Source organism: Phalangium opilio, unplaced genomic scaffold (assembly GCF_054372755.1).
Source record: "Phalangium opilio isolate 3A_F unplaced genomic scaffold, DU_Popi_V2 ptg000038l_1, whole genome shotgun sequence".
NCBI lineage: Eukaryota > Metazoa > Arthropoda > Arachnida > Opiliones > Phalangiidae > Phalangium > Phalangium opilio.
In genome coordinates, this window is record NW_028324161.1 from 1,085,463 (window position 1) to 1,112,417 (window position 26,955).

General features: G+C 43.0%; 1 protein-coding gene and 21 non-coding genes across 22 annotated transcripts; all 22 read left to right on the forward strand.

Moving 5' to 3' along the window:
- The first annotated feature begins 800 nt into the window (after positions 1 to 800).
- On the forward strand, positions 801 to 873 carry TRNAF-GAA (transfer RNA phenylalanine (anticodon GAA)). The gene has a single exon. It is a non-coding gene; the product is annotated as a tRNA-Phe (tRNA).
- A 228-nt stretch (positions 874 to 1,101) lies between these two features.
- On the forward strand, positions 1,102 to 1,174 carry TRNAF-GAA (transfer RNA phenylalanine (anticodon GAA)). Its single transcript has one exon. It is a non-coding gene; the product is annotated as a tRNA-Phe (tRNA).
- Positions 1,175 to 1,540: 366 nt separating this feature from the next.
- On the forward strand, positions 1,541 to 1,613 carry TRNAL-GAG (transfer RNA leucine (anticodon GAG)). The gene has a single exon. It is a non-coding gene; the product is annotated as a tRNA-Leu (tRNA).
- Positions 1,614 to 4,498: 2,885 nt separating this feature from the next.
- On the forward strand, positions 4,499 to 4,571 carry TRNAF-GAA (transfer RNA phenylalanine (anticodon GAA)). The gene has a single exon. It is a non-coding gene; the product is annotated as a tRNA-Phe (tRNA).
- Positions 4,572 to 4,799: 228 nt separating this feature from the next.
- TRNAF-GAA (transfer RNA phenylalanine (anticodon GAA)) lies at positions 4,800 to 4,872 on the forward strand. Its single transcript has one exon. It is a non-coding gene; the product is annotated as a tRNA-Phe (tRNA).
- A 530-nt stretch (positions 4,873 to 5,402) lies between these two features.
- On the forward strand, positions 5,403 to 5,475 carry TRNAF-GAA (transfer RNA phenylalanine (anticodon GAA)). Its single transcript has one exon. It is a non-coding gene; the product is annotated as a tRNA-Phe (tRNA).
- A 78-nt stretch (positions 5,476 to 5,553) lies between these two features.
- Positions 5,554 to 5,626, forward strand: TRNAI-GAU (transfer RNA isoleucine (anticodon GAU)). The gene has a single exon. It is a non-coding gene; the product is annotated as a tRNA-Ile (tRNA).
- A 226-nt stretch (positions 5,627 to 5,852) lies between these two features.
- TRNAF-GAA (transfer RNA phenylalanine (anticodon GAA)) lies at positions 5,853 to 5,925 on the forward strand. The gene has a single exon. It is a non-coding gene; the product is annotated as a tRNA-Phe (tRNA).
- Positions 5,926 to 6,153: 228 nt separating this feature from the next.
- Positions 6,154 to 6,226, forward strand: TRNAF-GAA (transfer RNA phenylalanine (anticodon GAA)). Its single transcript has one exon. It is a non-coding gene; the product is annotated as a tRNA-Phe (tRNA).
- Positions 6,227 to 6,303: 77 nt separating this feature from the next.
- On the forward strand, positions 6,304 to 6,376 carry TRNAF-GAA (transfer RNA phenylalanine (anticodon GAA)). Its single transcript has one exon. It is a non-coding gene; the product is annotated as a tRNA-Phe (tRNA).
- Positions 6,377 to 6,604: 228 nt separating this feature from the next.
- On the forward strand, positions 6,605 to 6,677 carry TRNAF-GAA (transfer RNA phenylalanine (anticodon GAA)). Its single transcript has one exon. It is a non-coding gene; the product is annotated as a tRNA-Phe (tRNA).
- Positions 6,678 to 8,073: 1,396 nt separating this feature from the next.
- Positions 8,074 to 8,146, forward strand: TRNAF-GAA (transfer RNA phenylalanine (anticodon GAA)). The gene has a single exon. It is a non-coding gene; the product is annotated as a tRNA-Phe (tRNA).
- A 77-nt stretch (positions 8,147 to 8,223) lies between these two features.
- Positions 8,224 to 8,296, forward strand: TRNAF-GAA (transfer RNA phenylalanine (anticodon GAA)). Its single transcript has one exon. It is a non-coding gene; the product is annotated as a tRNA-Phe (tRNA).
- Positions 8,297 to 8,962: 666 nt separating this feature from the next.
- Positions 8,963 to 9,035, forward strand: TRNAF-GAA (transfer RNA phenylalanine (anticodon GAA)). Its single transcript has one exon. It is a non-coding gene; the product is annotated as a tRNA-Phe (tRNA).
- An 807-nt stretch (positions 9,036 to 9,842) lies between these two features.
- TRNAF-GAA (transfer RNA phenylalanine (anticodon GAA)) lies at positions 9,843 to 9,915 on the forward strand. The gene has a single exon. It is a non-coding gene; the product is annotated as a tRNA-Phe (tRNA).
- Positions 9,916 to 10,581: 666 nt separating this feature from the next.
- TRNAF-GAA (transfer RNA phenylalanine (anticodon GAA)) lies at positions 10,582 to 10,654 on the forward strand. Its single transcript has one exon. It is a non-coding gene; the product is annotated as a tRNA-Phe (tRNA).
- A 2,276-nt stretch (positions 10,655 to 12,930) lies between these two features.
- TRNAF-GAA (transfer RNA phenylalanine (anticodon GAA)) lies at positions 12,931 to 13,003 on the forward strand. Its single transcript has one exon. It is a non-coding gene; the product is annotated as a tRNA-Phe (tRNA).
- Positions 13,004 to 13,080: 77 nt separating this feature from the next.
- Positions 13,081 to 13,153, forward strand: TRNAF-GAA (transfer RNA phenylalanine (anticodon GAA)). The gene has a single exon. It is a non-coding gene; the product is annotated as a tRNA-Phe (tRNA).
- A 666-nt stretch (positions 13,154 to 13,819) lies between these two features.
- Positions 13,820 to 13,892, forward strand: TRNAF-GAA (transfer RNA phenylalanine (anticodon GAA)). The gene has a single exon. It is a non-coding gene; the product is annotated as a tRNA-Phe (tRNA).
- A 1,245-nt stretch (positions 13,893 to 15,137) lies between these two features.
- On the forward strand, positions 15,138 to 15,210 carry TRNAF-GAA (transfer RNA phenylalanine (anticodon GAA)). The gene has a single exon. It is a non-coding gene; the product is annotated as a tRNA-Phe (tRNA).
- Positions 15,211 to 17,937: 2,727 nt separating this feature from the next.
- On the forward strand, positions 17,938 to 23,316 carry LOC149682363 (uncharacterized). The gene has a single exon (XM_089834191.1). It carries the CDS (start codon positions 17,938 to 17,940, stop codon positions 23,314 to 23,316), a length of 5,379 nt encoding a protein of 1,792 aa, XP_089690317.1.
- Positions 23,317 to 25,571: 2,255 nt separating this feature from the next.
- TRNAF-GAA (transfer RNA phenylalanine (anticodon GAA)) lies at positions 25,572 to 25,644 on the forward strand. Its single transcript has one exon. It is a non-coding gene; the product is annotated as a tRNA-Phe (tRNA).
- Positions 25,645 to 26,955: the final 1,311 nt, after the last annotated feature.

The window sequence follows — 26,955 nt, forward strand, 5'->3', positions numbered from 1 at the left end:
TTAAAGTAAATTATTTCCAAAGGAAAGTTTCCCTGGTTGCATGAAGAAGAGCCGAAATAGCTTGTTGGGAGAGCGTTAGACTGAAGATCTAAAGGTCCCTTGTTCGATCCCGGGTTTCGGCAAGAAGAAAGGCTTTTGGGTAGTATACAGTAAAGTAAAATGTTTTCCTAAGCAAAGTTTCCCTGGTTGCGTGAAAAAGAGCCGAAATAGCTATGTTGGAAGAGAGTTAGACTGAAGATCTAAAGGTCCCTGGTTCGATCCCGGGTTTCGGCAATTTGAAATGTTTTTGGATCGTGTATCTTAAAGTAAATTTTTTCCAAAGGAATGTTTCCTTGGTTGCACGAAAACAGCCGAAATAGCTCAGTTGGGAGAACGTTTGACTGAAGATCTGAAGGTCCCTGGTTCGATCCCGGGTTTCGGCAACAAGAAAGGCTTTTGGGTCGTATACATTAAAGTAAACTGTTTTCCTATGCAATGTTTCCTTGTTGCGTGAAAAAGAGCCGAAATAGCTCAGTTGGGAGAGTGTTAGATTGAAGATCTAAAGGTCCCTGGTTCGATCCCGGGTTACGGCAATATGAAATCTTTTTGGATCCTGTATCTTAAAGTAAATTATTTCCAAAAGGAAAGTTTCCCTGGTTGCATGAAAAAGAGCCGAAATACCTCAGTTGGGAGAGCGTTAGGCTGAAGATCTAAAGGTCCCTGGTTCGATCCCGGGTTTCGGCAATATGAAATCTTTTTGGATCCTGTATCTTAAAGTAAATTATTTTCAAAGGAAAGTTTCCCTGGTTGCTTGAAACAGGGCCGAAATAGCTCAGTTGGGAGAGCGTTAGACTGAAGATCTAAAGGTCCCTGGTTCGATCCCGGGTTTCGGCAACAAGAAAGGCTTTTGGGTCTTATACATTAAAGTAAACTGTTTTCCTATGCAATGTTTCCCTGGTTGCGTGAAAAAGAGCCGAAATAGCTCAGTTCGGAGAGTGTTAGATTGAAGATCTAAAGGTCCCTGATTCGATCCCGGGTTTCGGCAATATGAAATCTTTTTGGATCGTGTATCTTAAAGTAAATTATATCCAAAGGAAAGTTTCCCAGGTTGCATGAAAAAGAGCCGAAATAGCTCAGTTGGGAGAGCGTTAGACTGAAGATCTAAAGGTCCCTGGTTCGATCCCGGGTTTCGGCAACAAGAAAGGCTTTTGGGTCGTATACATTAAAGTAAACTGTTTTCCTAAACAAAGTTTCCCTGGTTGCGTGAAAAAGAGCGGAAATAGCTCATTTGGAAGAGCGTTAGACTGATGATCTAAAGGTCCCGGGTTTCGGCAATATGAAAATTTTTTGGATCGTGTATCTTAAAGTAAATTATTTCCAAAGGAAAGTTTCCCTGGTTGCATGAAGAAGAGCCGAAATAGCTTGTTGGGAGAGCGTTAGACTGAAGATCTAAAGGTCCCTTGTTCGATCCCGGGTTTCGGCAAGAAGAAAGGCTTTTGGGTAGTATACAGTAAAGTAAAATGTTTTCCTAAGCAAAGTTTCCCTGGTTGCGTGAAAAAGAGCCGAAATAGCTCAGTTGGAAGAGAGTTAGACTGAGGATCCAAAGGTCCCTGGTTCGATCCCGGGTTTCGGCAACACGAAAGCGTTATGGGTCGTGTTCATTAAAGTAAGCTGTTTTCCAAAGGAAAGTTTCCCTGGTTGCATGAAAAAGAGACGAAATAGCTCAGTTGGGAGAGCGTTAGACTGAAGATCTAAAGGTCCCGGGTTTCGGCAATATGAAATATTTTTGGATCGTGTATCTTAAAGTAAATTATTTCCAAAGGAAATATTCCCTGGTTGCATGAAGAAGAGCCGAAGTAGCTCAGTTGGGAGATCGTTAGACTGAAGATCTAAAGGTCCCTTGTTCGATCCCGGGTTTCGGCAAGAAGAAAGGCTTTTGGGTAGTATACAGTAAAGTAAAATGTTTTCCTAAGCAAAGTTTCCCTGGTTGCGTGAAAAAGAGCCGAAATAGCTATGTTGGAAGAGAGTTAGACTGAAGATCTAAAGGTCCCTGGTTCGATCCCGGGTTTCGGCAACACGAAAGCGTTATGGGTCGTGTTCATTAAAGTAAGCTGTTTTCCAAAGGAAAGTTTCCCTGGTTGCATGAAAAAGAGACGAAATAGCTCAGTTGGGAGAGCGTTAGACTGAAGATCTAAAGGTCCCGGGTTTCGGCAATATGAAATCTTTTTGGTTCGGGTATCTTAAAGTAAATTATTTCCAAATTAAAGTTTCCCTGGTTGCATGAAGAAGAGCCGAAATAGCTGAGTTGTTATAGCGTTAGACTGAAGATCTGAAGGTCCTTGGTTCGATCCCGGGTTTCAGCAACAAGAAAGGCTTTTGGGTCGTATACATTAAAGTAAACTGCTTTCCTAAGCAAAGTTTCCCTGGTTGAGTGAAAAAGAGCCGAAATAGCTCAGTTGGGAGAGCGTTGAATGAAGATCTAAAGGTCCCTGGTTCGATCCAGGGTTTCGGCAACACGAAAGCGTTATGGGTCGTGTACATTAAAGTAAGCTGTTTTCCAAAGGAAAGTTTCCCTGGTTGCTTGAAAAAGAGCCGAAATAGCTCAGTTGGTAGAGCGTTAGACTGAAGATCTAAAGGTCCCGGGTTTCGGCAATATGAAATCTTTTTGGATCGTGTATCTTAAAGTAAATTATTTCCAAAGGAAAGTTTCCCTGGTTGCATGAAGAAGAGCCGAAATAGCTCAGTTGGGAAAGCGTTGAATGAAGATCTAAAGGTCCCGGGTTCGATCCCGGGTTTCGGCAATATGAAATCTTTTTGGATCGTGTATCTTAAAGTAAATTATTTCCAAAGGAAAGTTTCCCTGGTTGCATGAAAAAGATCCGAATTAGCTCAGTTGGGAGAGCGTTAGACTGAAGATCTAAAGGTCCCTGGTTCTATCCCGGGTTTCAGTAACAAGAAAGGATTTTGGGTCGTATACATTAAAGTAAACTGTTTTCCTATGCAAAGTTTCCCTGGTTGCGTGAAAAAGAGCCGAAATAGCTCAGTTGGGAGAGTGTTAGATTGAAATTCTAAAGGTCCTTGATTCGATCCCTGGTTTCGGAAATATGAAATCTTTTTGGATCGTGTATCTTAAAGTAAATTATTTCCAAAGGAAAATTTCCCTGTTTGCATGGAAAAAAGCCGAAATAGCTCAGTTGGGAGTTCGTGAGACTGAAGATCTAAAGGTCCCTGGTTCGATCCCGGGTTTCGGCAACACGAGTGCTTTTTGGGTCGTGTATCTTTAAGTAAATTATTTGCTTCAATAAAGTTTCCTTGTTTGCATGAAAGCGAGCCGAAATAGCTCAGTTGGGAGAGCGTTAGACGGAAGATCTAAAGGTCCCTGGTTCGATCCCGGGTTTCGGTAACAAGAAAGGCTTTTGGGTCGTGTACATTAAAGTAAGGTGTTTTCCAAAGGATAGTTTCCCTGGTTGCATGAAGAAGAGCCGAAATAGCTCAGTTGGGAGACCGTTAGACTGAATATCTAAAGGTCCCTGGTTCGATCCCGGGTTTCGGCAATATGAAATCTTTTTGGATCCTGTATCTTAAAGTAAATTATTTCCGAAGGAAAGTTTCCCTGGTTGCATGAAAAAGAGCCGAAATAGCTCAGTTGGGAGAGCGTAAGACCGAAGATCTAAAGGTCCCTGGTTCGATGCCGGGTTTCAGAAACACGAGTGCTTTTGGTCGTGTATCTTTAAGTAAATTATTTGCTTCAGTAAATTTTCCCTGTTTGCATGAAAAAGAGCCGAAATAGCTCAGTTGGAAGAGAGTTAGACTGAAGATCCAAAGGTCCCTGGTTCGATCCCGGGTTTCGGCAACACGAAAGCGTTATGGGTCGTGTACAATAAAGTAAGCTGTTTTCCAAAGGAAAGTTTCCCTGGTTGCTTGAAAAAGAGCCGAAATAGCTCAGTTGGTAGAGCGTTAGACTGAAGATCTAAAGGTCCCGGGTTTCGGCAATATGAAATCTTTTTGGATCGTGTATCTTAAAGTAAATTATTTCCAAAGGAAAGTTTCCCTGGTTGCATGACGAAGAGCCGAAATAGCTCAGTTGGGAAAGCGTTGAATGAAGATCTAAAGGTCCCGGGTTCGATCCCGGGTTTCGGCAATATGAAATCTTTTTGGATCGTGTATCTTAAAGTAAATTATTTCCAAAGGAAAGTTTCCCTGGTTGCATGAAAAAGATCCGAATTAGCTCAGTTGGGAGAGCGTTAGACTGAAGGTCTAAAGGTCCCTGGTTCGATCCCGGGTTTCAGTAACAAGAAAGGATTTTGGGTCGTATACATTAAATTAAACTGTTTTCCTATGCAAAGTTTCCCTGGTTGCGTGAAAAAGAGCCGAAATAGCTCAGTTGGGAGAGTGTTAGATTGAAATTCTAAAGGTCCTTGATTCGATCCCTGGTTTCGGAAATATGAAATCTTTTTGGATCGTGTATCTTAAAGTAAATTATTTCCAAAGGAAATTTTCCCTGGTTGCATGAAAAAGAGCCGAAATAGCTCAGTTGGGAGAGCGTTAGACTGAAGATCTAAAGGTCCCTGGTTCGATCCCGGGTTTCGGCAACAAGAAAGGCTTTTGGGTCGTATACATTAAAGTAAACTGTTTTCCTATGCAATGTTTCCCAGGGTGCGTGAAAAAGAGCGGAAATAGCTCAGTTGGGAGAGCGTTAGACTGAATATCTAAAGGTCCCTGGTTCGATCCCGGGTTTCGGCAATATGAAATCTTTTTGGATCCTGTATCTTAAAGTAAATTATTTCCAAAGGAAAGTTTCCCTGGTTCCATGAAAAAGAGCCGAAATAGCTCAGTTGGGAGAGCGTTAGACTGAAGGTCTAAAGGTCCCTGGTTCGATCCCGGGTTTCGGCAACAAGAAAGGCTTTTGGGTCGTATACATTAAAGTAAACTGTTTTCCTATGCAATGTTTTCCCTGGTTGCGTGAAAAAGAGCCGAAATAGCTCAGTTGGGAGAGTGTTAGATTGAAGATCTAAAGGTCCCTGATTCGATCCCGGGTTTCGGCAATATGAAATCTTTTTGGATCGTGTATCTTAAAGTAAATTATATCCAAAGGAAAGTTTCCCTGGTTGCATGAGAAAGAGCCGAAATAGCTCAGTTGGGAGAGCGTTACACTGAAGATCTAAAGGTCCCTGGTTCGATCCCGGGTTTCGGCAACAAGAAAGGCTTTTGGGTCGTAGACATTAAAGTAAACTGTTTTCCTATGCAATGTTTCCCTGGTTGCGTGAAAAAGAGCCGAAATAGCTCAGTTGGGAGAGTGTTAGATTGAAGATCTAAAGGTCCCTGATTCACTCCCGGGTTTCGGCAATATGAAATCTTTTTGGATCGTGTATCTTAAAGTAAATTATATCCAAAATAAAGTTTCCCTGGTTGCATGAAAAAGAGCCGAAATAGCTCAGTTGGGAGAGCGTTAGACTGAAGATCTAAAGGTCCCTGGTTCGATCCCGGGTTTCGGCAACAAGAAAGGCATTTGGGTCGTATACATTAAAGTAAACTGTTTTCCTATGCAATGTTTCCCTAGTTGCGTGAAAAAGAGCCGAAATAGCTAAGTTGGGAGAGCGTTAGACTGATGATCTATAGGTCCCTGGTTCGATCCCGGGTTTCAGCAATTTGAAATGTTTTTGGATCGTGTATCTTAAAATAAATTATTTCCAAAGGAATGTTTCCTTGGTTGCACGATAAAAGCCGAAATAGCTCAGTTGGGAGAGCGTTAGACTGAAGATCTAAAGGTCCCTGGTTCGATCCCGGGTTACGGCAATATGAAATCTTTTTGGATCCTGTATCTTAACGTAAATTATTTCCAAAGGAAAGTTTCCCTGGTTGCATGAAAAAGAGCCGAAATAGCTCAGTTGGGAGAGCGTTAGACTGAAGGTCTAAAGGTCCCTGGTTCGATCCCGGGTTTCGGCAACAAGAAAGGCTTTTGGGTCGTATACATTAAAGTAAACTGTTTTCCTATGCAATGTTTTCCCTGGTTGCGTGAAAAAGAGCCGAAATAGCTCAGTTGGGAGAGTGTTAGATTGAAGATCTAAAGGTCCCTGATTCGATCCCGGGTTTCGGCAATATGAAATCTTTTTGGATCGTGTATCTTAAAGTAAATTATTTCCAAAGGAATGTTTCCTTGGTTGCACGAAAAAAGCCGAAATAGCTCAGTTGGCAGAGCGTTAGACTGAAGATCTAAAGGTCCCTGGTTCGATCCCGGGTTTCGGCAATATGAAATCTTTTTGGATCCTGTATCTTAAAGTAAATTATTTCCAAAGGAAAGTTTCCCTGGTTGCATGAAAAAGGGCCGAAATAGCTCAGTTGGGAGAGCGTTAGACTGAAGATCTAAAGGTCCCTGGTTCGATCCCGGGTTTCGGCAACAAGAAAGGCTTTTGGGTCGTATACATTAAAGAAAACTGTTTTCCTATGCAAAGTTTCCCTGGTTGCGTGAAAAAGAGCCGAAATAGCTCAGTTGGGAGAGTGTTAGATTGAAGATCTAAAGGTCCTTGATTCGATCCCGGGTTTCGGCAATATGAAATCTTTTTGGATCGTGTATCTTAAAGTAAATTATTTCCAAAGGAAAGTTTCCCTGGTTGCATGAAAAAGAGCCGAAATAGCTCAGTTGGGAGAGCGTTAGACTGAAGATCTAAAGGTCCCTGGTTCGATCCCGGGTTTCGGCAAAAAGAAAGGCTTTTGGGTAGTATACAGTAAAGTAAAATGATTTCCTAAGCAAAGTTTCCCTGGTTGCGTGAAAAAGAGCCGAAATAGCTCAGTTGGAAGAGCGTTAGACTGAAGATCTAAAGGTCCCGGGTTTCGGCAATATGAAATCTTTTTGGATCGTGCATCTTAAAGTAAATTATTTCCAAAGGAAAGTTTCCCTGGTTGCATGAAGAAGAGCCGAAATAGCTCAGTTGGGAGAGCGTTAGACTGAAGATCTAAAGGTCCCTTGTTCGATCCCGGGTTTCGGCAAGAAGAAAGGCTTTTGGGTAGTATACAGTAAAGTAAAATGTTTTCCTAAGCAAAGTTTCCCTGGTTGCGTGAAAAAGAGCCGAAATAGCTCAGTTGGAAGAAAGTTAGACTGAAGATCCAAAGGTCCCTGGTTCGATCCCGGGTTTCGGCAACACGAAAGCGTTATGGGTCGTGTTCATTAAAGTAAGCTGTTTTCCAAAGGAAAGTTTCCCTGGTTGCATGAAAAAGAGCCGAAATAGCTCAGTTGGGAGAGCGTTAGACTGAAGATCTAAAGGTCCCGGGTTTCGGCAATATGAAATCTTTTTGGTTCGTGTATCTTAAAGTAAATTATTTACAAAGGAAAGTTTCCCTGGTTGCATGAAGAAGAGCCGAAATAGCTGAGTTGGGATAGCGTTAGACTGAAGATCTGAAGGTCCCTGGTTCGATCCCGGGTTTCGGCAACGAGAAAGGCTTTTGGGTCGTATACATTAAAGTAAACTGCTTTCCTAAGCAAAGTTTCCCTGGTTGCGTGAAAAAGAGCCGAAATAGCTCAGTTGGAAGAGAGTTAGACTGAAGATCCAAAGGTCCCTGGTTCGATCCCGGGTTTCGGCAACACGAAAGAGTTATGGGTCGTGTTCATTAAAGTAAGCTGGTTTCCAAAGGAAAGTTTCCCTGATTGCATGAAAAAGAGCCGAAATAGCTCAGTTGGGAGAGCGTTAGACTGAAGATCTAAAGGTCCCGGGTTTCGGCAATATGAAATCTTTTTGGTTCGTGTATCTTAAAGTAAATTATTTCCAAAGCAAAGTTTCCCTGGTTGAGTGAAAAAGAGCCAAAATAGCTCAGTTGGGAGAGCGTTGAAGGAAGATCTAAAGGTCCCTGGTTCGATCCCGGGTTTCGGCAATATGAAATCTTTTTGGATCGTGTATCTTAAAGTAAATTATTTCCAAAGGAAAGTTTCCCTGGTTGCGTGAAAAAGAGCCGAATTAGCTCAGTTGGGAGAGCGTTAGACTGAAGATCTAAAGGTCCCTGGTTCGATCCCGGGTTTCGGCAACAAGAAAGGCTTTTGGGTCGTATACATTAAAGTAAACTGTGTTCCTATGGAATGTTTCCCTGGGTGCGTGAAAAAGAGCCGAAATAGCTCAGTTGGGAGAGCATTAGACTGAAAATCTAAAGGTCCCTGGTTCGATCCCAGGTTTCGGCAATATGAAATCTTTTTGGATCGTGTATCTTAAAGTAAATTATATCCAAAGGAAAGTTTCCCTGGTTGCATGAAAAAGAGCCGAAATAGCTCAGTTGGGAGAGCGTTAGACTGAAGATCTAAAGGTCCCTGGTTCGATCCCGGGTTTCGGCAACAAGAAAGGCTTTTGGGTCGTATACATTAAAGTAAACTGTGTTCCTATGCAATGTTTCCCTGGTTGCATGAAATAGAGCCGAAATAGCTCAGTTGGTAGAGCGTTAGACTGAAGATCTAAAGGTCCCGGGTTTCGGCAATATGAAATCTTTTTGGTTCGTGTATCTTAAAGTAAATTATTTCCAAAGGAAAGCTTCCCTGGTTGCATGAAGAAGAGCCGAAATAGCTCAGTTGGGAAAGCGTTGAATGAAGATCTAAAGGTCCCGGGTTCGATCCCGGGTTTCGGCAATATGAAATCTTTTTGGATCGTGTATCTTAAAGTAAATTATTTCCAAAGGAAAGTTTCCCTGGTTGCGTTAAAAAGATCCGAATTAGCTCAGTTGGGAGAGCGTTAGACTGAAGATCTAAAGGTCCCTGGTTCGATCCCGGGTTTCAGTAACAAGAAAGGCTTTTGGGTCGTATACATTAAAGTAAACTGTTTTCCTATGCAAAGTTTCCCTGGTTGCGTGAAAAAGAGCCGAAATAGCTCAGTTGGGAGAGTGTTAGATTGAAGATCTAAAGGTCCTTCATTCGATCCCGGGTTTCGGCAATATGAAATCTTTTTGGATCGTGTATCTTAAAGTAAATTATTTCCAAAGGAAAGTTTCCCTGGTTGCATGAAAAAGAGCCGAAATAGCTCAGTTGGGAGAGCGTTAGACTGAAGATCTAAAGGTCCCTGGTTCGATCCCGGGTTTCGGCAAAAAGAAAGGCTTTTGGGTAGTATACAGTAAAGTAAAATGATTTCCTAAGCAAAGTTTCCCTGGTTGCGTGAAAAAGAGCCGAAATAGCTCAGTTGGAAGAGCGTTAGACTGAAGATCTAAAGGTCCCGGGTTTCGGCAATATGAAATCTTTTTGGATCGTGCATCTTAAAGTAAATTATTTCCAAAGGAAAGTTTCCCTGGTTGCATGAAGAAGAGCCGAAATAGCTCAGTTGGGAGAGCGTTAGACTGAAGATCTAAAGGTCCCTTGTTCGATCCCGGGTTTCGGCAAGAAGAAAGGCTTTTGGGTAGTATACAGTAAAGTAAAATGTTTTCCTAAGCAAAGTTTCGCTGGTTGCGTGAAAAAGAGCCGAAATAGCTCAGTTGGAAGAGAGTTAGACTGAAGATCCAAAGGTCCCTGGTTCGATCCCGGGTTTCGGCAACACGAAAGCGTTATGGGTCGTGTTCATTAAAGTAAGCTGTTTTCCAAAGGAAAGTTTCCCTGGTTGCATGAAAAAGAGCCGAAATAGCTCAGTTGGGAGAGCGTTAGACTGAAGATCTAAAGGTCCCGGGTTTCGGCAATATGAAATCTTTTTGGTTCGTGTATCTTAAAGTAAATTATTTACAAAGGAAAGTTTCCCTGGTTGCATGAAGAAGAGCCGAAATAGCTGAGTTGGGATAGCGTTAGACTGAAGATCTGAAGGTCCCTGGTTCGATCCCGGGTTTCGGCAACGAGAAAGGCTTTTGGGTCGTATACATTAAAGTAAACTGCTTTCCTAAGCAAAGTTTCCCTGGTTGCGTGAAAAAGAGCCGAAATAGCTCAGTTGGGAGAGCGTTAGACTGAAGATCTAAAGGTCCCTGGTTCGATCCCGGGTTTCGGCAACAAGAAAGGCTTTTGGGTCGTATACATTAAAGTAAACTGTGTTCCTATGCAATGTTTCCCTGGTTGCATGAAATAGAGCCGAAATAGCTCAGTTGGTAGAGCGTTAGACTGAAGATCTAAAGGTCCCGGGTTTCGGCAATATGAAATCTTTTTGGTTCGTGTATCTTAAAGTAAATTATTTCCAAAGGAAAGCTTCCCTGGTTGCATGAAGAAGAGCCGAAATAGCTCAGTTGGGAAAGCGTTGAATGAAGATCTAAAGGTCCCGGGTTCGATCCCGGGTTTCGGCAATATGAAATCTTTTTGGATCGTGTATCTTAAAGTAAATTATTTCCAAAGGAAAGTTTCCCTGGTTGCGTTAAAAAGATCCGAATTAGCTCAGTTGGGAGAGCGTTAGACTGAAGATCTAAAGGTCCCTGGTTCGATCCCGGGTTTCAGTAACAAGAAAGGCTTTTGGGTCGTATACATTAAAGTAAACTGTTTTCCTATGCAAAGTTTCCCTGGTTGCGTGAAAAAGAGCCGAAATAGCTCAGTTGGGAGAGTGTTAGATTGAAGATCTAAAGGTCCTTCATTCGATCCCGGGTTTCGGCAATATGAAATCTTTTTGGATCGTGTATCTTAAAGTAAATTATTTCCAAAGGAAAGTTTCCCTGGTTGCATGAAAAAGAGCCGAAATAGCTCAGTTGGGAGAGCGTTAGACTGAAGATCTAAAGGTCCCTGGTTCGATCCCGGGTTTCGGCAAAAAGAAAGGCTTTTGGGTAGTATACAGTAAAGTAAAATGATTTCCTAAGCAAAGTTTCCCTGGTTGCGTGAAAAAGAGCCGAAATAGCTCAGTTGGAAGAGCGTTAGACTGAAGATCTAAAGGTCCCGGGTTTCGGCAATATGAAATCTTTTTGGATCGTGCATCTTAAAGTAAATTATTTCCAAAGGAAAGTTTCCCTGGTTGCATGAAGAAGAGCCGAAATAGCTCAGTTGGGAGAGCGTTAGACTGAAGATCTAAAGGTCCCTTGTTCGATCCCGGGTTTCGGCAAGAAGAAAGGCTTTTGGGTAGTATACAGTAAAGTAAAATGTTTTCCTAAGCAAAGTTTCGCTGGTTGCGTGAAAAAGAGCCGAAATAGCTCAGTTGGAAGAGAGTTAGACTGAAGATCCAAAGGTCCCTGGTTCGATCCCGGGTTTCGGCAACACGAAAGCGTTATGGGTCGTGTTCATTAAAGTAAGCTGTTTTCCAAAGGAAAGTTTCCCTGGTTGCATGAAAAAGAGCCGAAATAGCTCAGTTGGGAGAGCGTTAGACTGAAGATCTAAAGGTCCCGGGTTTCGGCAATATGAAATCTTTTTGGTTCGTGTATCTTAAAGTAAATTATTTACAAAGGAAAGTTTCCCTGGTTGCATGAAGAAGAGCCGAAATAGCTGAGTTGGGATAGCGTTAGACTGAAGATCTGAAGGTCCCTGGTTCGATCCCGGGTTTCGGCAACGAGAAAGGCTTTTGGGTCGTATACATTAAAGTAAACTGCTTTCCTAAGCAAAGTTTCCCTGGTTGCGTGAAAAAGAGCCGAAATAGCTCAGTTGGAAGAGAGTTAGACTGAAGATCCAAAGGTCCCTGGTTCGATCCCGGGTTTCGGCAACACGAAAGCGTTATGGGTCGTGTTCATTAAAGTAAGCTGTTTTCCAAAGGAAAGTTTCCCTGGTTGCATGAAAAAGAGCCGAAATAGCTCAGTTGGGAGAGCGTTAGACTGAAGATCTAAAGGTCCCGGGTTTCGGCAATATGAAATCTTTTTGGTTCGTGTATCTTAAAGTAAATTATTTACAAAGGAAAGTTTCCCTGGTTGCATGAAGAAGAGCCGAAATAGCTGAGTTGGGATAGCGTTAGACTGAAGATCTGAAGGTCCCTGGTTCGATCCCGGGTTTCGGCAACGAGAAAGGCTTTTGGGTCGTATACATTAAAGTAAACTGCTTTCCTAAGCAAAGTTTCCCTGGTTGCGTGAAAAAGAGCCGAAATAGCTCAGTTGGAAGAGAGTTAGACTGAAGATCCAAAGGTCCCTGGTTCGATCCCGGGTTTCGGCAACACGAAAGCGTTATGGGTCGTGTTCATTAAAGTAAGCTGTTTTCCAAAGGAAAGTTTCCCTGGTTGCATGAAAAAGAGCCGAAATAGCTCAGTTGGGAGAGCGTTAGACTGAAGATCTAAAGGTCCCGGGTTTCGGCAATATGAAATCTTTTTGGTTCGTGTATCTTAAAGTAAATTATTTACAAAGGAAAGTTTCCCTGGTTGCATGAAGAAGAGCCGAAATAGCTGAGTTGGGATAGCGTTAGACTGAAGATCTGAAGGTCCCTGGTTCGATCCCGGGTTTCGGCAACGAGAAAGGCTTTTGGGTCGTATACATTAAAGTAAACTGCTTTCCTAAGCAAAGTTTCCCTGGTTGCGTGAAAAAGAGCCGAAATAGCTCAGTTGGAAGAGAGTTAGACTGAAGATCCAAAGGTCCCTGGTTCGATCCCGGGTTTCGGCAACACGAAAGAGTTATGGGTCGTGTTCATTAAAGTAAGCTGGTTTCCAAAGGAAAGTTTCCCTGATTGCATGAAAAAGAGCCGAAATAGCTCAGTTGGGAGAGCGTTAGACTGAAGATCTAAAGGTCCCGGGTTTCGGCAATATGAAATCTTTTTGGTTCGTGTATCTTAAAGTAAATTATTTCCAAAGCAAAGTTTCCCTGGTTGAGTGAAAAAGAGCCAAAATAGCTCAGTTGGGAGAGCGTTGAAGGAAGATCTAAAGGTCCCTGGTTCGATCCCGGGTTTCGGCAATATGAAATCTTTTTGGATCGTGTATCTTAAAGTAAATTATTTCCAAAGGAAAGTTTCCCTGGTTGCGTGAAAAAGAGCCGAATTAGCTCAGTTGGGAGAGCGTTAGACTGAAGATCTAAAGGTCCCTGGTTCGATCCCGGGTTTCGGCAACAAGAAAGGCTTTTGGGTCGTATACATTAAAGTAAACTGTGTTCCTATGGAATGTTTCCCTGGGTGCGTGAAAAAGAGCCGAAATAGCTCAGTTGGGAGAGCATTAGACTGAAAATCTAAAGGTCCCTGGTTCGATCCCAGGTTTCGGCAATATGAAATCTTTTTGGATCGTGTATCTTAAAGTAAATTATATCCAAAGGAAAGTTTCCCTGGTTGCATGAAAAAGAGCCGAAATAGCTCAGTTGGGAGAGCGTTAGACTGAAGATCTAAAGGTCCCTGGTTCGATCCCGGGTTTCGGCAACAAGAAAGGCTTTTGGGTCGTATACATTAAAGTAAACTGTGTTCCTATGCAATGTTTCCCTGGTTGCATGAAATAGAGCCGAAATAGCTCAGTTGGTAGAGCGTTAGACTGAAGATCTAAAGGTCCCGGGTTTCGGCAATATGAAATCTTTTTGGTTCGTGTATCTTAAAGTAAATTATTTCCAAAGGAAAGCTTCCCTGGTTGCATGAAGAAGAGCCGAAATAGCTCAGTTGGGAAAGCGTTGAATGAAGATCTAAAGGTCCCGGGTTCGATCCCGGGTTTCGGCAATATGAAATCTTTTTGGATCGTGTATCTTAAAGTAAATTATTTCCAAAGGAAAGTTTCCCTGGTTGCGTTAAAAAGATCCGAATTAGCTCAGTTGGGAGAGCGTTAGACTGAAGATCTAAAGGTCCCTGGTTCGATCCCGGGTTTCAGTAACAAGAAAGGCTTTTGGGTCGTATACATTAAAGTAAACTGTTTTCCTATGCAAAGTTTCCCTGGTTGCGTGAAAAAGAGCCGAAATAGCTCAGTTGGGAGAGTGTTAGATTGAAGATCTAAAGGTCCTTCATTCGATCCCGGGTTTCGGCAATATGAAATCTTTTTGGATCGTGTATCTTAAAGTAAATTATTTCCAAAGGAAAGTTTCCCTGGTTGCATGAAAAAGAGCCGAAATAGCTCAGTTGGGAGAGCGTTAGACTGAAGATCTAAAGGTCCCTGGTTCGATCCCGGGTTTCGGCAAAAAGAAAGGCTTTTGGGTAGTATACAGTAAAGTAAAATGATTTCCTAAGCAAAGTTTCCCTGGTTGCGTGAAAAAGAGCCGAAATAGCTCAGTTGGAAGAGCGTTAGACTGAAGATCTAAAGGTCCCGGGTTTCGGCAATATGAAATCTTTTTGGATCGTGCATCTTAAAGTAAATTATTTCCAAAGGAAAGTTTCCCTGGTTGCATGAAGAAGAGCCGAAATAGCTCAGTTGGGAGAGCGTTAGACTGAAGATCTAAAGGTCCCTTGTTCGATCCCGGGTTTCGGCAAGAAGAAAGGCTTTTGGGTAGTATACAGTAAAGTAAAATGTTTTCCTAAGCAAAGTTTCGCTGGTTGCGTGAAAAAGAGCCGAAATAGCTCAGTTGGAAGAGAGTTAGACTGAAGATCCAAAGGTCCCTGGTTCGATCCCGGGTTTCGGCAACACGAAAGCGTTATGGGTCGTGTTCATTAAAGTAAGCTGTTTTCCAAAGGAAAGTTTCCCTGGTTGCATGAAAAAGAGCCGAAATAGCTCAGTTGGGAGAGCGTTAGACTGAAGATCTAAAGGTCCCGGGTTTCGGCAATATGAAATCTTTTTGGTTCGTGTATCTTAAAGTAAATTATTTACAAAGAAAAGTTTCCCTGGTTGCATGAAGAAGAGCCGAAATAGCTGAGTTGGGATAGCGTTAGACTGAAGATCTGAAGGTCCCTGGTTCGATCCCGGGTTTCGGCAACGAGAAAGGCTTTTGGGTCGTATACATTAAAGTAAACTGCTTTCCTAAGCAAAGTTTCCCTGGTTGCGTGAAAAAGAGCCGAAATAGCTCAGTTGGAAGAGAGTTAGACTGAAGATCCAAAGGTCCCTGGTTCGATCCCGGGTTTCGGCAACACGAAAGAGTTATGGGTCGTGTTCATTAAAGTAAGCTGGTTTCCAAAGGAAAGTTTCCCTGATTGCATGAAAAAGAGCCGAAATAGCTCAGTTGGGAGAGCGTTAGACTGAAGATCTAAAGGTCCCGGGTTTCGGCAATATGAAATCTTTTTGGTTCGTGTATCTTAAAGTAAATTATTTCCAAAGCAAAGTTTCCCTGGTTGAGTGAAAAAGAGCCAAAATAGCTCAGTTGGGAGAGCGTTGAAGGAAGATCTAAAGGTCCCTGGTTCGATCCCGGGTTTCGGCAATATGAAATCTTTTTGGATCGTGTATGTTAAAGTAAATTATTTCCAAAGGAAAGTTTCCCTGGTTGCGTGAAAAAGAGCCGAAATAGCTCAGGTGGGAGAGCGTTAGACTGAAGATCTAAAGGTCCCTGGTTCGATCCCGGGTTTCGGCAACAAGAAAGGCTTTTGGGTCGTATACATTAAAGTAAACTGTGTTCCTATGCAATGTTTCCCTGGTTGCATGAAATAGAGCCGAAATAGCTCAGTTGGTAGAGCGTTAGACTGAAGATCTAAAGGTCCCGGGTTTCGGCAATATGAAATCTTTTTGGTTCGTGTATCTTAAAGTAAATTATTTCCAAAGGAAAGCTTCCCTGGTTGCATGAAGAAGAGCCGAAATAGCTCAGTTGGGAAAGCGTTGAATGAAGATCTAAAGGTCCCGGGTTCGATCCCGGGTTTCGGCAATATGAAATCTTTTTGGATCGTGTATCTTAAAGTAAATTATTTCCAAAGGAAAGTTTCCCTGGTTGCGTGAAAAAGATCCGAATTAGCTCACTTGGGAGAGCGTTAGACTGAAGATCTAAAGGTCCCTGGTTCGATCCCGGGTTTCAGTAACAAGAAAGGCTTTTGGGTCGTATACATTAAAGTAAACTGTTTTCCTATGCAAAGTTTCCCTGGTTGCGTGAAAAAGAGCCGAAATAGCTCAGTTGGGAGAGTGTTAGATTGAAGATCTAAAGGTCCTTCATTCGATCCAGGGTTTCGGCAATATGAAATCTTTTTGGATCGTGTATCTTAAAGTAAATTATTTCCAAAGGAAAGTTTCCCTGGTTGCATGAAAAAGAGCCGAAATATCTCAGTTGGGAGAGCGTTAGACTGAAGATCTAAAGGTCCCTGGTTCGATCCCGGGTTACGGCAATATGAAATCTTTTTGGATCCTGTACCTTAAAGTAAATTATTTCCAAAGGAAAGTTTCCCTGGTTGCATGAAAAAGAGCCGAAATAGCTCAGTTGGGAGAGCGTTAGACTGAAGATCTAAAGGTCCCGGGTTTCGGCAATATGAAATCTTTTTGGTTCGTGTATCTTAAAGTAAATTATTTCCAAAGGAAAGTTTCCCTGGTTGCGTGAAAAAGATCCGAATTAGCTCAGTTGGGAGAGCGTTAGACTGAAGATCTAAAGGTCCCTGGTTCGATCCCGGGTTTCAGTAACAAGAAAGGCTTTTGGGTCGTATACATTAAAGTAAACTGTTTTCCTATGCAAAGTTTCCCTGGTTGCGTGAAAAAGAGCCGAAATAGCTCAGTTGGGAGAGTGTTAGATTGAAGATCTAAAGGTCCTTCATTCGATCCCGGGTTTCGGCAATATGAAATCTTTTTGGATCGTGTATCTTAAAGTAAATTATTTCCAAAGGAAAGTTTCCCTGGTTGCATGAAAAAGAGCCGAAATATCTCAGTTGGGAGAGCGTTAGACTGAAGATCTAAAGGTCCCTGGTTCGATCCCGGGTTACGGCAATATGAAATCTTTTTGGATCCTGTACCTTAAAGTAAATTATTTCCAAAGGAAAGTTTCCCTGGTTGCATGAAAAAGAGCCGAAATAGCTCAGTTGGGAGAGCGTTAGACTGAAGATCTAAAGGTCGCTGGTTCGATCCCGGGTTTCGGCAACAAGAAAGGCTTTTGGGTCGTATACTTTAAAGTAAACTGTTTTCCTATGCAAAGTTTCCCTGGTTCCGTGAAAAAGAGCCGAAATAGCTCAGTTGGGAGAGTGTTAGATTGAAGATCTAAAGGTCCTTGATTCGATCCCGGGTTTCGGCAATATGAAATCTTTTTGGATCGTGTATCTTAAAGTAAATTATTTCCAAAGGAGAGTTTCCCTGGTTGCATGAAAAAGAGCCGAAATAGCTCAGTTGGGAGAGCGTTAGACTGAAGATCTAAAGGTCCCGGGTTTCGGCAATATGAAATCTTTTTGGTTCGTGTATCTTAAAGTAAATTATTTCCAAAGGAAAGTTTCCCTGGTTGCATGAAGAAGAGCCGAAATAGCTGAGTTGGGATAGCGTTAGACTGAAGATCTGAAGGTCCCTGGTTCGATCCAGGGTTTCGGCAACAAGAAAGGCTTTTGGGTCGTATACATTAAAGTAAACTGCTTTCCTAAACAAAGTTTCCCTGGTTGAGTGAAAAAGAGGCGAAATAGCTCAGATGGGAGAGCGTTGAATGAAGATCTTGTTAAATATTATAATCAATTTTTATTTCGAGCAATTATCCACATAATTGACAAACTTTGTCGTCATTAATTTTTGTTTTTTTTTAGTTTCATTTGTATTTTTTCTTACGCGGTATTTTTTGAGTTTTTAGTCCCCAAAGTTGCACACCTGCATTTGGAAGCTCTCTTAATCCCCCAACCCCTTTGTTGACATAAACGCTGTTGTACGATGGGCCGGTAATTCTCCCCTCCCCTCTCTCAAGAGTTCAACAACACCGTACCTTACCAAGGCTTCCAAATGCAGGAGCACCACGAAAACCCGAAAAAACCCATGACGCACACGTTTTCCCTCGAAAGAGAGAAAAACTTGAAAGTGTACCTTTGTGTGGTCAGTTTTTGAGTTTTATTCCAACCTGCGGGTGTATAAATTTTTGATCGCGAGTTAACGCGAAACTAAACTCCTTGCTACTGCCCTTTTTGAACTTTTAATTTGTAGTAGTAAATCAACATTCAGTCGTTTAAATAAATTTGTTTTGTTTTGTTATTATTTTAACCCGCTGTCGCGTTATTTTGCCGCCTCCCAGAACCTACGATTATTTTTTCAGTCGGTAATCGGCCGGTTCAGACTCCAATTCCTCCCGCTCTCCCACATTTTTGGTGCCGAAACCCGGGAAATCTTTAGATGAACTAATTAATTTCGAACAAAGTTAATTATGGCAAACGTGACACCCGTAGACGTAGACAAGTTAGTAAAAGCGCGAGGCGCGTTACGGTCTAGTACAACAAACGTGATAAGGACTATTGATGAGGAAACAAAGAAAAGAACGCCGGATTTAGCTATGATCGAGGAGAAGCTAATGCAGCTTAAAGAAAAAGAAAGGAAACTACTCCTTATGAACGACCAAATCCAGGATCTAATAGACGACTCGCTGATAGAAGCCGAAATTCTCAAGACCGAGGAGTGCCACGAAAGAATTATCTCCTGTAAGTTCAAAGCCAGCAAACTTATTCAACGTGGTGGAGAAAGATCCCACGGCAACGGAAACAACCAAGCTGCCGCCGAAGAAGATCGGTCGTCATCGTGCGGGTCCTCCTGCCAATCCCAAACTCCTTTGGTGAAATTACCAGTTCTGGAGATAAAAAAGTTCCACGGCGATTCCGCGAACGGGCAAGAATTTTGGAGCCAGTTTGATGCCGCAGTTCACCGAGCAGACCTGGACCCAGCAGTTAAGTTTACCTATTTACGTTCCTATCTTGAAGGCAAAGCCGCTAGGGCGATCAGAGGCTTACAGCCAACGGGTTTAAACTATGATTCAGCCATAAAAGTCCTTGAAAAGCAATTTGGTAGGAAAAAAGATATCATAGGCGCTCACATGAAATGTTTAACAAGCATGACTAAAGTTAAAGACTCAAGCGACGTCGCCGCGTTAAGAGTTCTATATGATAATTGCGAAATCCAGATTAGGAGCCTAGAAAATTTAGGAGTATCCACGAGTAGTTACAGCGCGCTACTTACGCCCGTTTTAATGGACTTAATTCCGGAAGACATAGTTATAGCGTTTAACCGAAAGTTTGATGATAGCGAAGATTGGGATTTAGATGACTTATGCGAATTTCTACTGCGTGAAGTCTCGAGTAGAGAGAGAGCCGCGGCTCTGACTAGGTCTAGAAAGACAGACAGCGAATCCAAAAGAAGCCAGTCTGACGCTAGAGGTAGCCATTCCCGTCCCGAATCCCGACCGAAAGGCAGTTTCTCTGCTCTGAGCGTTACCTCAAGCCAAAAGTTTTGTCTTTTCTGTGACGTAACTAGTCACTTCACGACCGAATGCACTAAACATAGTCCAGACGAAAGACGCGATATAGTGATGAGTAAACGTCGATGTTTTAACTGTCTACGCGAAGGTCATAGAACTAATGATTGCCGCGCTAGAGTAAGACAGTGCAAATGGTGTAAGAGAAAGCATCATTTCACCCTTTGCTTTAACAAGGACCAAGATAGAGGTCAAAGCACGGAGCCAAAATCGGTGGACACTCCAGATGAACAACCAAGAGAAAACCCTCCCGCGAATATCGTGTCCGCGATTTCTAATAGCTCGAGCGTCATATTACTCCAGACCGCGCTAGCTACCGTAAAAAGTCCTAACGGTCAAACCTCCAGTCAACTCCGCTGTTTATTAGATAGCGGAAGCCAGTTATCTTTCATTAAAGAAGAAGATTCGCGCCGTCTCCAATTAGAGGTCATCGGAGAAGAACCTCTCCGTATTAATCATTTCGGTAGCGACACTCCCGTTTATTCCAAAAGAAGGAAAGTTCGCGTAGTATTGTGCAATATTCATGATCCTACAATTTCAATTCCCGTTATCGCGTTTGAAACCCCGCAAATATGCGGATCGGTTGTTTCAATACCCAGTGGCGAAATTGTGCAAAAAATGCAAAGTAAAGGTCTAGTTATGGCCGATGAACCGCGTACCGGTCGTCAGTATGATCACGCGTCAATCGAAGTGCTAATCGGGTCGGATTTCTATTGGGAAGTCGCGAGAGACCGACACGAACGTCTCGGGAAATCAACAGCCGCGATCGAGACGATTTTGGGATGGACCATCCAAGGTCCTGCTGAGTTAAGCGTGAGTCGGTCGGTAGTCAGCGTAAATTCCGTGACGGTAATGAGAGTAGCGGCGGAACGCGTCTCGGAGGAAGAACTTGTCTCGCGTCAATTACGCGCCTTTTGGGACCTAGAAATTATGGGAGTCAAACCCGAAGAACTAGAAAAACCCCTCCAGGACGACGTCCAAGAATCCTTTAACAAAACAGTAAAATTTGACAACAATCGCTATGAAATCCAACTACCCTGGAAACCAAACAAGGATACTCTCAGCGATAATTTCGCCGTGGCAAAGAAACGAACAACCAACCTGCTAAACAAGTTAGCATCTAATCCAGTTTTATTGAGAGAATACGATGATATTCTGAGAAGCCAACTTCAAGAGGGAATAATCGAGGAAGTAGACCCGTTTGCAGTCCCAAAACTAGCGTATTATCTTCCCCACCGCGCTGTCGTCAGGGAGAACAGCGTCACAACCAAAGTCCGTGTTGTCTACGACGCCTCGTCCCATAGCCAAAACTCGCCGTCCCTCAACGATGTCCTAGAGTCGGGCCCAAACCTTAATCCCGAGCTTATCCAAGTTCTCATTCGTTTCCGAGAGCATCGCGTCGCCTTCTCCAGTGATATCGAGAAGGCTTTTCTCCAAATATCTGTAAACCCTAGTGACAGGGATGCCCTCCGATTTCTTTGGACCTCAGACATCACCAACCCGAGGAAAGCCGAACTAAAAACCTACCGAATCTCTCGGGTACCGTTCGGAGCCACCTGTAGTCCATTCCTTTTGGTAGCAACGCTACAATTTCATATCAGTAAATTTGAAGCCGAGTTCGAGGAGACCTGCAAAATCCTAAAATTAAGCCTGTACGTCGACGATTTACTGGCTGGAGCCGCAAACGTAGAGAAGGCGCATAAAATCACCGAGGAGAGCAAATTCATAATTAGTAAAGCCGGAATGAATCTCCGTAAATGGAATACGAATTCACCAGAGCTCAGAAAGTTATGGGGAGAGAAGGATCCACCCCCAGAAAGCGCCACTCATAATCTTTCCAATCCAGGAGAACTGAAGGTCCTCGGATTAATTTGGAATAGTCAAGAAGACACTCTAAGTTTTGAGGTCAACAATTTGTTGCAATTCCTCTTAGAAAAACAAGAAACCAAAAGATGGGTATTAAGATCCCTCGCGAGAATTTACGACCCGCTGGGCCTCCTTTCACCTTTCACAGTTCGCGCCAAATTCCTTTATCAGCAGCTGTGGGAGTGGCAAGACAAACAGAAGAAACGCAAGTTACAGTGGGATGACCCACTTCCGGAAGAATTAGCAAGTCCGTTCAACAACTGGTGTGCTGAGATTGCATCACTCCGCAAATTACAAATCCCTCGGTTTTATTTCTCCGGAATTCCAGAAAATAATCGCGTTACGTCAGAATTGCACTGTTACGTAGACGCGAGCGAAAGAGGCTTCGCCGCGGTTGTTTACCTGCGTTGTCAAACAAAAGATGGAAAAATACAGACCAGTCTGGTTGCCGCCAAAACCAGAGTTTCCCCGATAAACAAGTTATCCATTCCCAGGCTAGAATTGATGGGTGCGGTCTTAGGCGTTCGCTTAGCTAAAAGCGTCACGCGCGCTCTCATAAATAAGCCGGAAGCAGTTCACATGTGGACTGATTCAACTATTGTACTGAGTTGGATAAAAGACAAGTCAAACACCTGGCGCCCCTTTGTCTCGAATCGCATACGCGAAATTCAAGCTAACTCCGATCCAAATACTTGGAATTATTGCCCAACAAGGGATAATCCGGCAGACTTGCCAACACGGGGACGAAGCGCGGAAGACCTCTTAAACAATTCCAAATGGTGGCGTGGACCACAATACTTATACGAACCGAACTGCAAAATTCCATTCGGTCAAAATCCTAATCCAGAGCCATTCCCGACGGAAGTCTTAGATGAAATGAAAACAGAAGCTCGCCTAGCCGCTCAAGGAGTTGTGTCCACCGCCATCAAAACAGATCCGCCTTTAAATCTAAACGCATTCAGTTCAATCACCAAGATATTTCGCATTACTGCCTACGTAATGCGCTTCATCCGTATCGGTCGCGGGGAAAAGCCAAAGGGACCCTTAACGGCCGAAGAAATACGCGATTCCGAACTCTTATGGGTGAAAATCACCCAAAAAGATGTATTCCACTCAGAAATAAAAAGGTTGAAGGCTGGTCAAGAAGTAGAACAGGAATCCCCAATCCGTAGTCTAGATCCCAAACTAGACAATGCTGGCCTACTCGTGGTAGGAGGAAGATTGAAGACTAAATCCCTAACATACAGGGAGACCCATCCCTGGATTCTTCCAAACAACCATCGGTTTTCTGAGCTACTCGCTCAAAAGTGCCACGCGCGGTTGTATCACGCCGGGGTGAATGACGTACTTGTGGGTTTACGGGAAACCTACTGGATAGTACGCGCGCGTCAACTTGTCAAAAGAATAGTTGCTGGTTGCATTCTCTGCCGACGGTTTCGCGCGAAGCCCTGTACCGCCAGAATGGCTCCCCTTCCGGAGGAGAGAACCACTCCCGCTCCACCTTTCAGTGTCATAGGTCTAGATTACGCTGGACCGATTTACAATAAAACGGGTGAAAAGTGTTACCTCGTTTTGTTTACGTGCGCGGTCACGCGCTGTATTCACCTTGAATTCGCGGAAAATATGTCGGCCGAGTGTTTTTTACTCGCGTTTCGCAGATTCGCCGCTCGTAGATCCATTCCGAGCATTATTTACTCGGATAACGCCAAAAGTTTTAAACGCGCGAACACAGACTTAAAAGAAATTTTCGCAAACATGCGGAATCCGGAAGTAATTAACTACTTCACTGATTTAAAAATCCGTTGGCGGTTTATTATAGACCGAGCCCCTTGGGTTGGCGGTTTTTATGAAAGGCTAGTGCGATCTGTCAAAAACTCATTGAAACAAACTTTAGGATCTGCTAGCCTATCAAATGTCGAATTATCCACAATTTTAGCGGAAGTTGAGGCCACTATAAATTCCAGGCCGATAACTTTCATGTCCCAAGAGGTTGGGGACCCAATCCCACTGAGCCCCGCCCACTTCCTGGTTGGTGGCCGGTTAACTGTGTTGCCATCGAGAAAATTCTCAGAAAAAGATATTCAGCCCGTCACGCGAGAGGACATTAGAATCCGATATAAACACCAACAAGCCTTGTTGGAACGACTATGGACCCGTTGGAAGCGAGAATATCTCCTTGAGCTGAGAAACGCTCATCATCTAAGTAGAGTTAAGTCGACCCCAGAACTAAAGGTGGGAGATGTCGTCATAGTAGAAGAGAACAGGATGCCCCGTCTCTGTTGGAAAATCGCGGTCATAGATGAACTGTTTAGGGGCCGCGATAATATTGTCAGATCTTGCATGTTAAGGTTAGCGAATGGGACCAAGATGAAAAGGCCCATTAAATTGTTGTATAATTTGGAAATTGCCAATTGAACCCTACTTTGAGCATTGCTCAAGGCGGGGGAGTGTGTTAAATATTATAATCAATTTTTATTTCGAGCAATTATCCACATAATTGACAAACTTTGTCGTCATTAATTTTTGTTTTTTTTTAGTTTCATTTGTATTTTTTCTTACGCGGTATTTTTTGAGTTTTTAGTCCCCAAAGTTGCACACCTGCATTTGGAAGCTCTCTTAATCCCCCAACCCCTTTGTTGACATAAACGCTGTTGTACGATGGGCCGGTAATTCTCCAATCCCCTCTCTCAAGAGTTCAACAACACCGTACCTTACCAAGGCTTCCAAATGCAGGAGCACCACGAAAACCCGAAAAAACCCATGACGCACACGTTTTCCCTCGAAAGAGAGAAAAACTTGAAAGTGTACCTTTGTGTGGTCAGTTTTTGAGTTTTATTCCAACCTGCGGGTGTATAAATTTTTGATCGCGAGTTAACGCGAAACTAAACTCCTTGCTACTGCCCTTTTTGAACTTTTAATTTGTAGTAGTAAATCAACATTCAGTCGTTTAAATAAATTTGTTTTGTTTTGTTATTATTTTAACCCGCTGTCGCGTTATTTTGCCGCCTCCCAGAACCTACGATTATTTTTTCAGTCGATAATCGGCCGGTTCAGACTCCAATTCCTCCCGCTCTCCCACAGATCTAAAGGTCCCTGGTTCGATCCCGGGTTTTGGCAATATGAAATCTTTTTGGATCGTGTATCTTAAAGTAAATTATTTCCAAAGGAAAGTTTCCCTGGTTGCGTGAAATAGAGCCGAATTAGCTCAGTTGGGAGAGCGTTAGACTGAAGGTCTAAAGGTCCCTGGTTCGATCCCGGGTTTCGGCAACACGAAAGCGTTATGGGTCGTGTACATTAAAGTAAGCTGTTTTCCAAAGGAAAGTTTCCCTGGTTGCATGAAAAAGAGCCGAAATAGCTCAGTTGGTAGAGCGTTAGACTGAAGATCTAAAGGTCCCGGGTTTCGGCAATATGAAATCTTTTTGGTTCGTGTATCTTAAAGTAAATTATTTCCAAAGGAAAGTTCCCTGGTTGCATGAAGAAGAGCCGAAATAGCTCAGTTGGGAAAGCGTTGAATGAAGATCTAAAGGTCCCGGGTTCGATCCCGGGTTTTGGCAATATGAATTCTTTTTGGATCGTATATCTTAAAGAAATTTATTTCCAAAGGAAAGTTTCCCGGGTTGTGTGAAAAAGATCCGTATTAGCTCAGTTGGGAGAGCGTTAGACTGAAGATCTGAAGGTCCCTGGTTCGATCCAGGGTTTCGGCAACAAGAAAGGCTTTTGGGTCGTATACATTAAAGTAAACTGCTTTCCTAAACAAAGTTTCCCTGGTTGAGTGAAAAAGAGCCGAAATAGCTCAGATGGGAGAGCGTTGAATGAAGATCTAAAGGTCCCTGGTTCGATCCCGGGTTTTGGCAATATGAAATCTTTTTGGATCGTGTATCTTAAAGTAAATTATTTCCAAAGGAAAGTTTCCCTGGTTGCGTGAAATAGAGCCGAATTAGCTCAGTTGGGAGAGCGTTAGACTGAAGGTCTAAAGGTCCCTGGTTCGATCCCGGGTTTCGGCAACACGAAAGCGTTATGGGTCGTGTACATTAAAGTAAGCTGTTTTCCAAAGGAAAGTTTCCCTGGTTGCATGAAAAAGAGCCGAAATAGCTCAGTTGGTAGAGCGTTAGACTGAAGATCTAAAGGTCCCGGGTTTCGGCAATATGAAATCTTTTTGGTTCGTGTATCTTAAAGTAAATTATTTCCAAAGGAAAGTTTCCCTGGTTGCATGAAGAAGAGCCGAAATAGCTCAGTTGGGAAAGCGTTGAATGAAGATCTAAAGGTCCCGGGTTCGATCCCGGGTTTTGGCAATATGAATTCTTTTTGGATCGTATATCTTAAAGTAATTTATTTCCAAAGGAAAGTTTCCCGGGTTGTGTGAAAAAGATCCGTATTAGCTCAGTTGGGAGAGCGTTAGACTGAAGATCTAAAGGTCCCTGGTTCGATGCCGGGTTTCAGTAACAAGAAAGGATTTTGGGTCGTATACATTAAAGTAAACTGTTTTCCTATGCAAAATTTCCCTGGTTGCGTGAAAAAGAGCCGAAATAGCTCAGTTGGGAGAGTGTTAGATTGAAGATCTAAAGGTCCATGATTCGATCCCGGGTTTCGGCATTATGAAATCTTTTTGGATCGTGTATCTTAAAGTAAATTATTTCCAAAGGAAAGTTTCCCTGGTTGCATGAAAAAGAGCCGAAATAGCTCAGTTGGGAGAGCGTTAGACTGAAGATCTAAAGGTCCCTGGTTCGATCCCGGGTTTCGGCAAAAAGAAAGGCTTTTGGGTAGTATACAGTAAAGTAAAATGATTTCCTAAGCAAAGTTTCCCTGGTTGCGTGAAAAAGAGCCGAAATAGCTCAGTTGGAAGAGCGTTAGGCTGAAGATCTAAAGGTCCCGGGTTTCGGCAATATGAAATCTTTTTGGATCGTGCATCTTAAAGTAAATTATTTCCAAAGGAAAGTTTCCCTGGTTGCATGAAGAAGAGCCGAAATAGCTCAGTTGGGAGAGCGTTAGACTGAAGATCTAAAGGTCCCTTGTTCGATCCCGGGTTTCGGCAAGAAGAAAGGCTTTTGGGTAGTGTACAGTAAAGTAAAATGTTTTCCTAAGCAAAGTTTCCCTGGTTGCGTGAAAAAGAGCCGAAATAGCTCAGTTGGAAGAGAGTTAGACTGAAGATCCAAAGGTCCCTTGTTCGATCCCGGGTTTCGGCAACACGAAAGCGTTATGGGTCGTGTTCATTAAAGTAAGCTGTTTTCCAAAGGAAAGTTTCCCTGGTTGCATGAAAAAGAGCCGAAATAGCTCAGTTGGGAAAGCGTTAGACTGAAGATCTAAAGGTCCCGGGTTTCGGCAATATGAAATCTTTTTGGTTCGTGTATCTTAAAGTAAATTATTTACAAAGGAAAGTTTCCCTGGTTGCATGAAGAAGAGCCGAAATAGCTGAGTTGGGATAGCGTTAGACTGAAGATCTGAAGGTCCCTGGTTCGATCCCGGGTTTCGGCAACAAGAAAGGCTTTTGGGTCGTATACATTAAAGTAAACTGCTTTCCTAAGCAAAGTTTCCCTGGTTGCGTGAAAAAGAGCAGAAATAGCTCAGTTGGAAGAGAGTTAGACTGAAGATCCAAAGGTCCCTGGTTCGATCCCGGGTTTCGGCAACACGAAAGCGTTATGGGTCGTGTTCATTAAAGTAAGCTGGTTTCCAAAGGAAAGTTTCCTGGTTGCATGAAAAAGAGCCGAAATAGCTCAGTTGGGAGAGCGTTAGACTGAAGATCTAAAGGTCCCGGGTTTCGGCAATATGAAATCTTTTTGGTTCGTGTATCTTAAAGTAAATTATTTCCAAAGCAAAGTTTCCCAGGTTGAGTGAAAAAGAGCCAAAATAGCTCAGTTGGGAGAGCGTTGAATGAAGATCTAAAGGTCCCTGGTTCGATCCCGGGTTTCGGCAATATGAAATCCTTTGGATCGTGTATCTTAAAGTAAATTATTTCCAAAGGAAAGTTTCCCTGGTTGCGTGAAAAAGAGCCGAATTAGCTCAGTTGGGAGAGCGTTAGACTGAAGATCTAAAGGTCCCTGGTTCGATCCCGGGTTT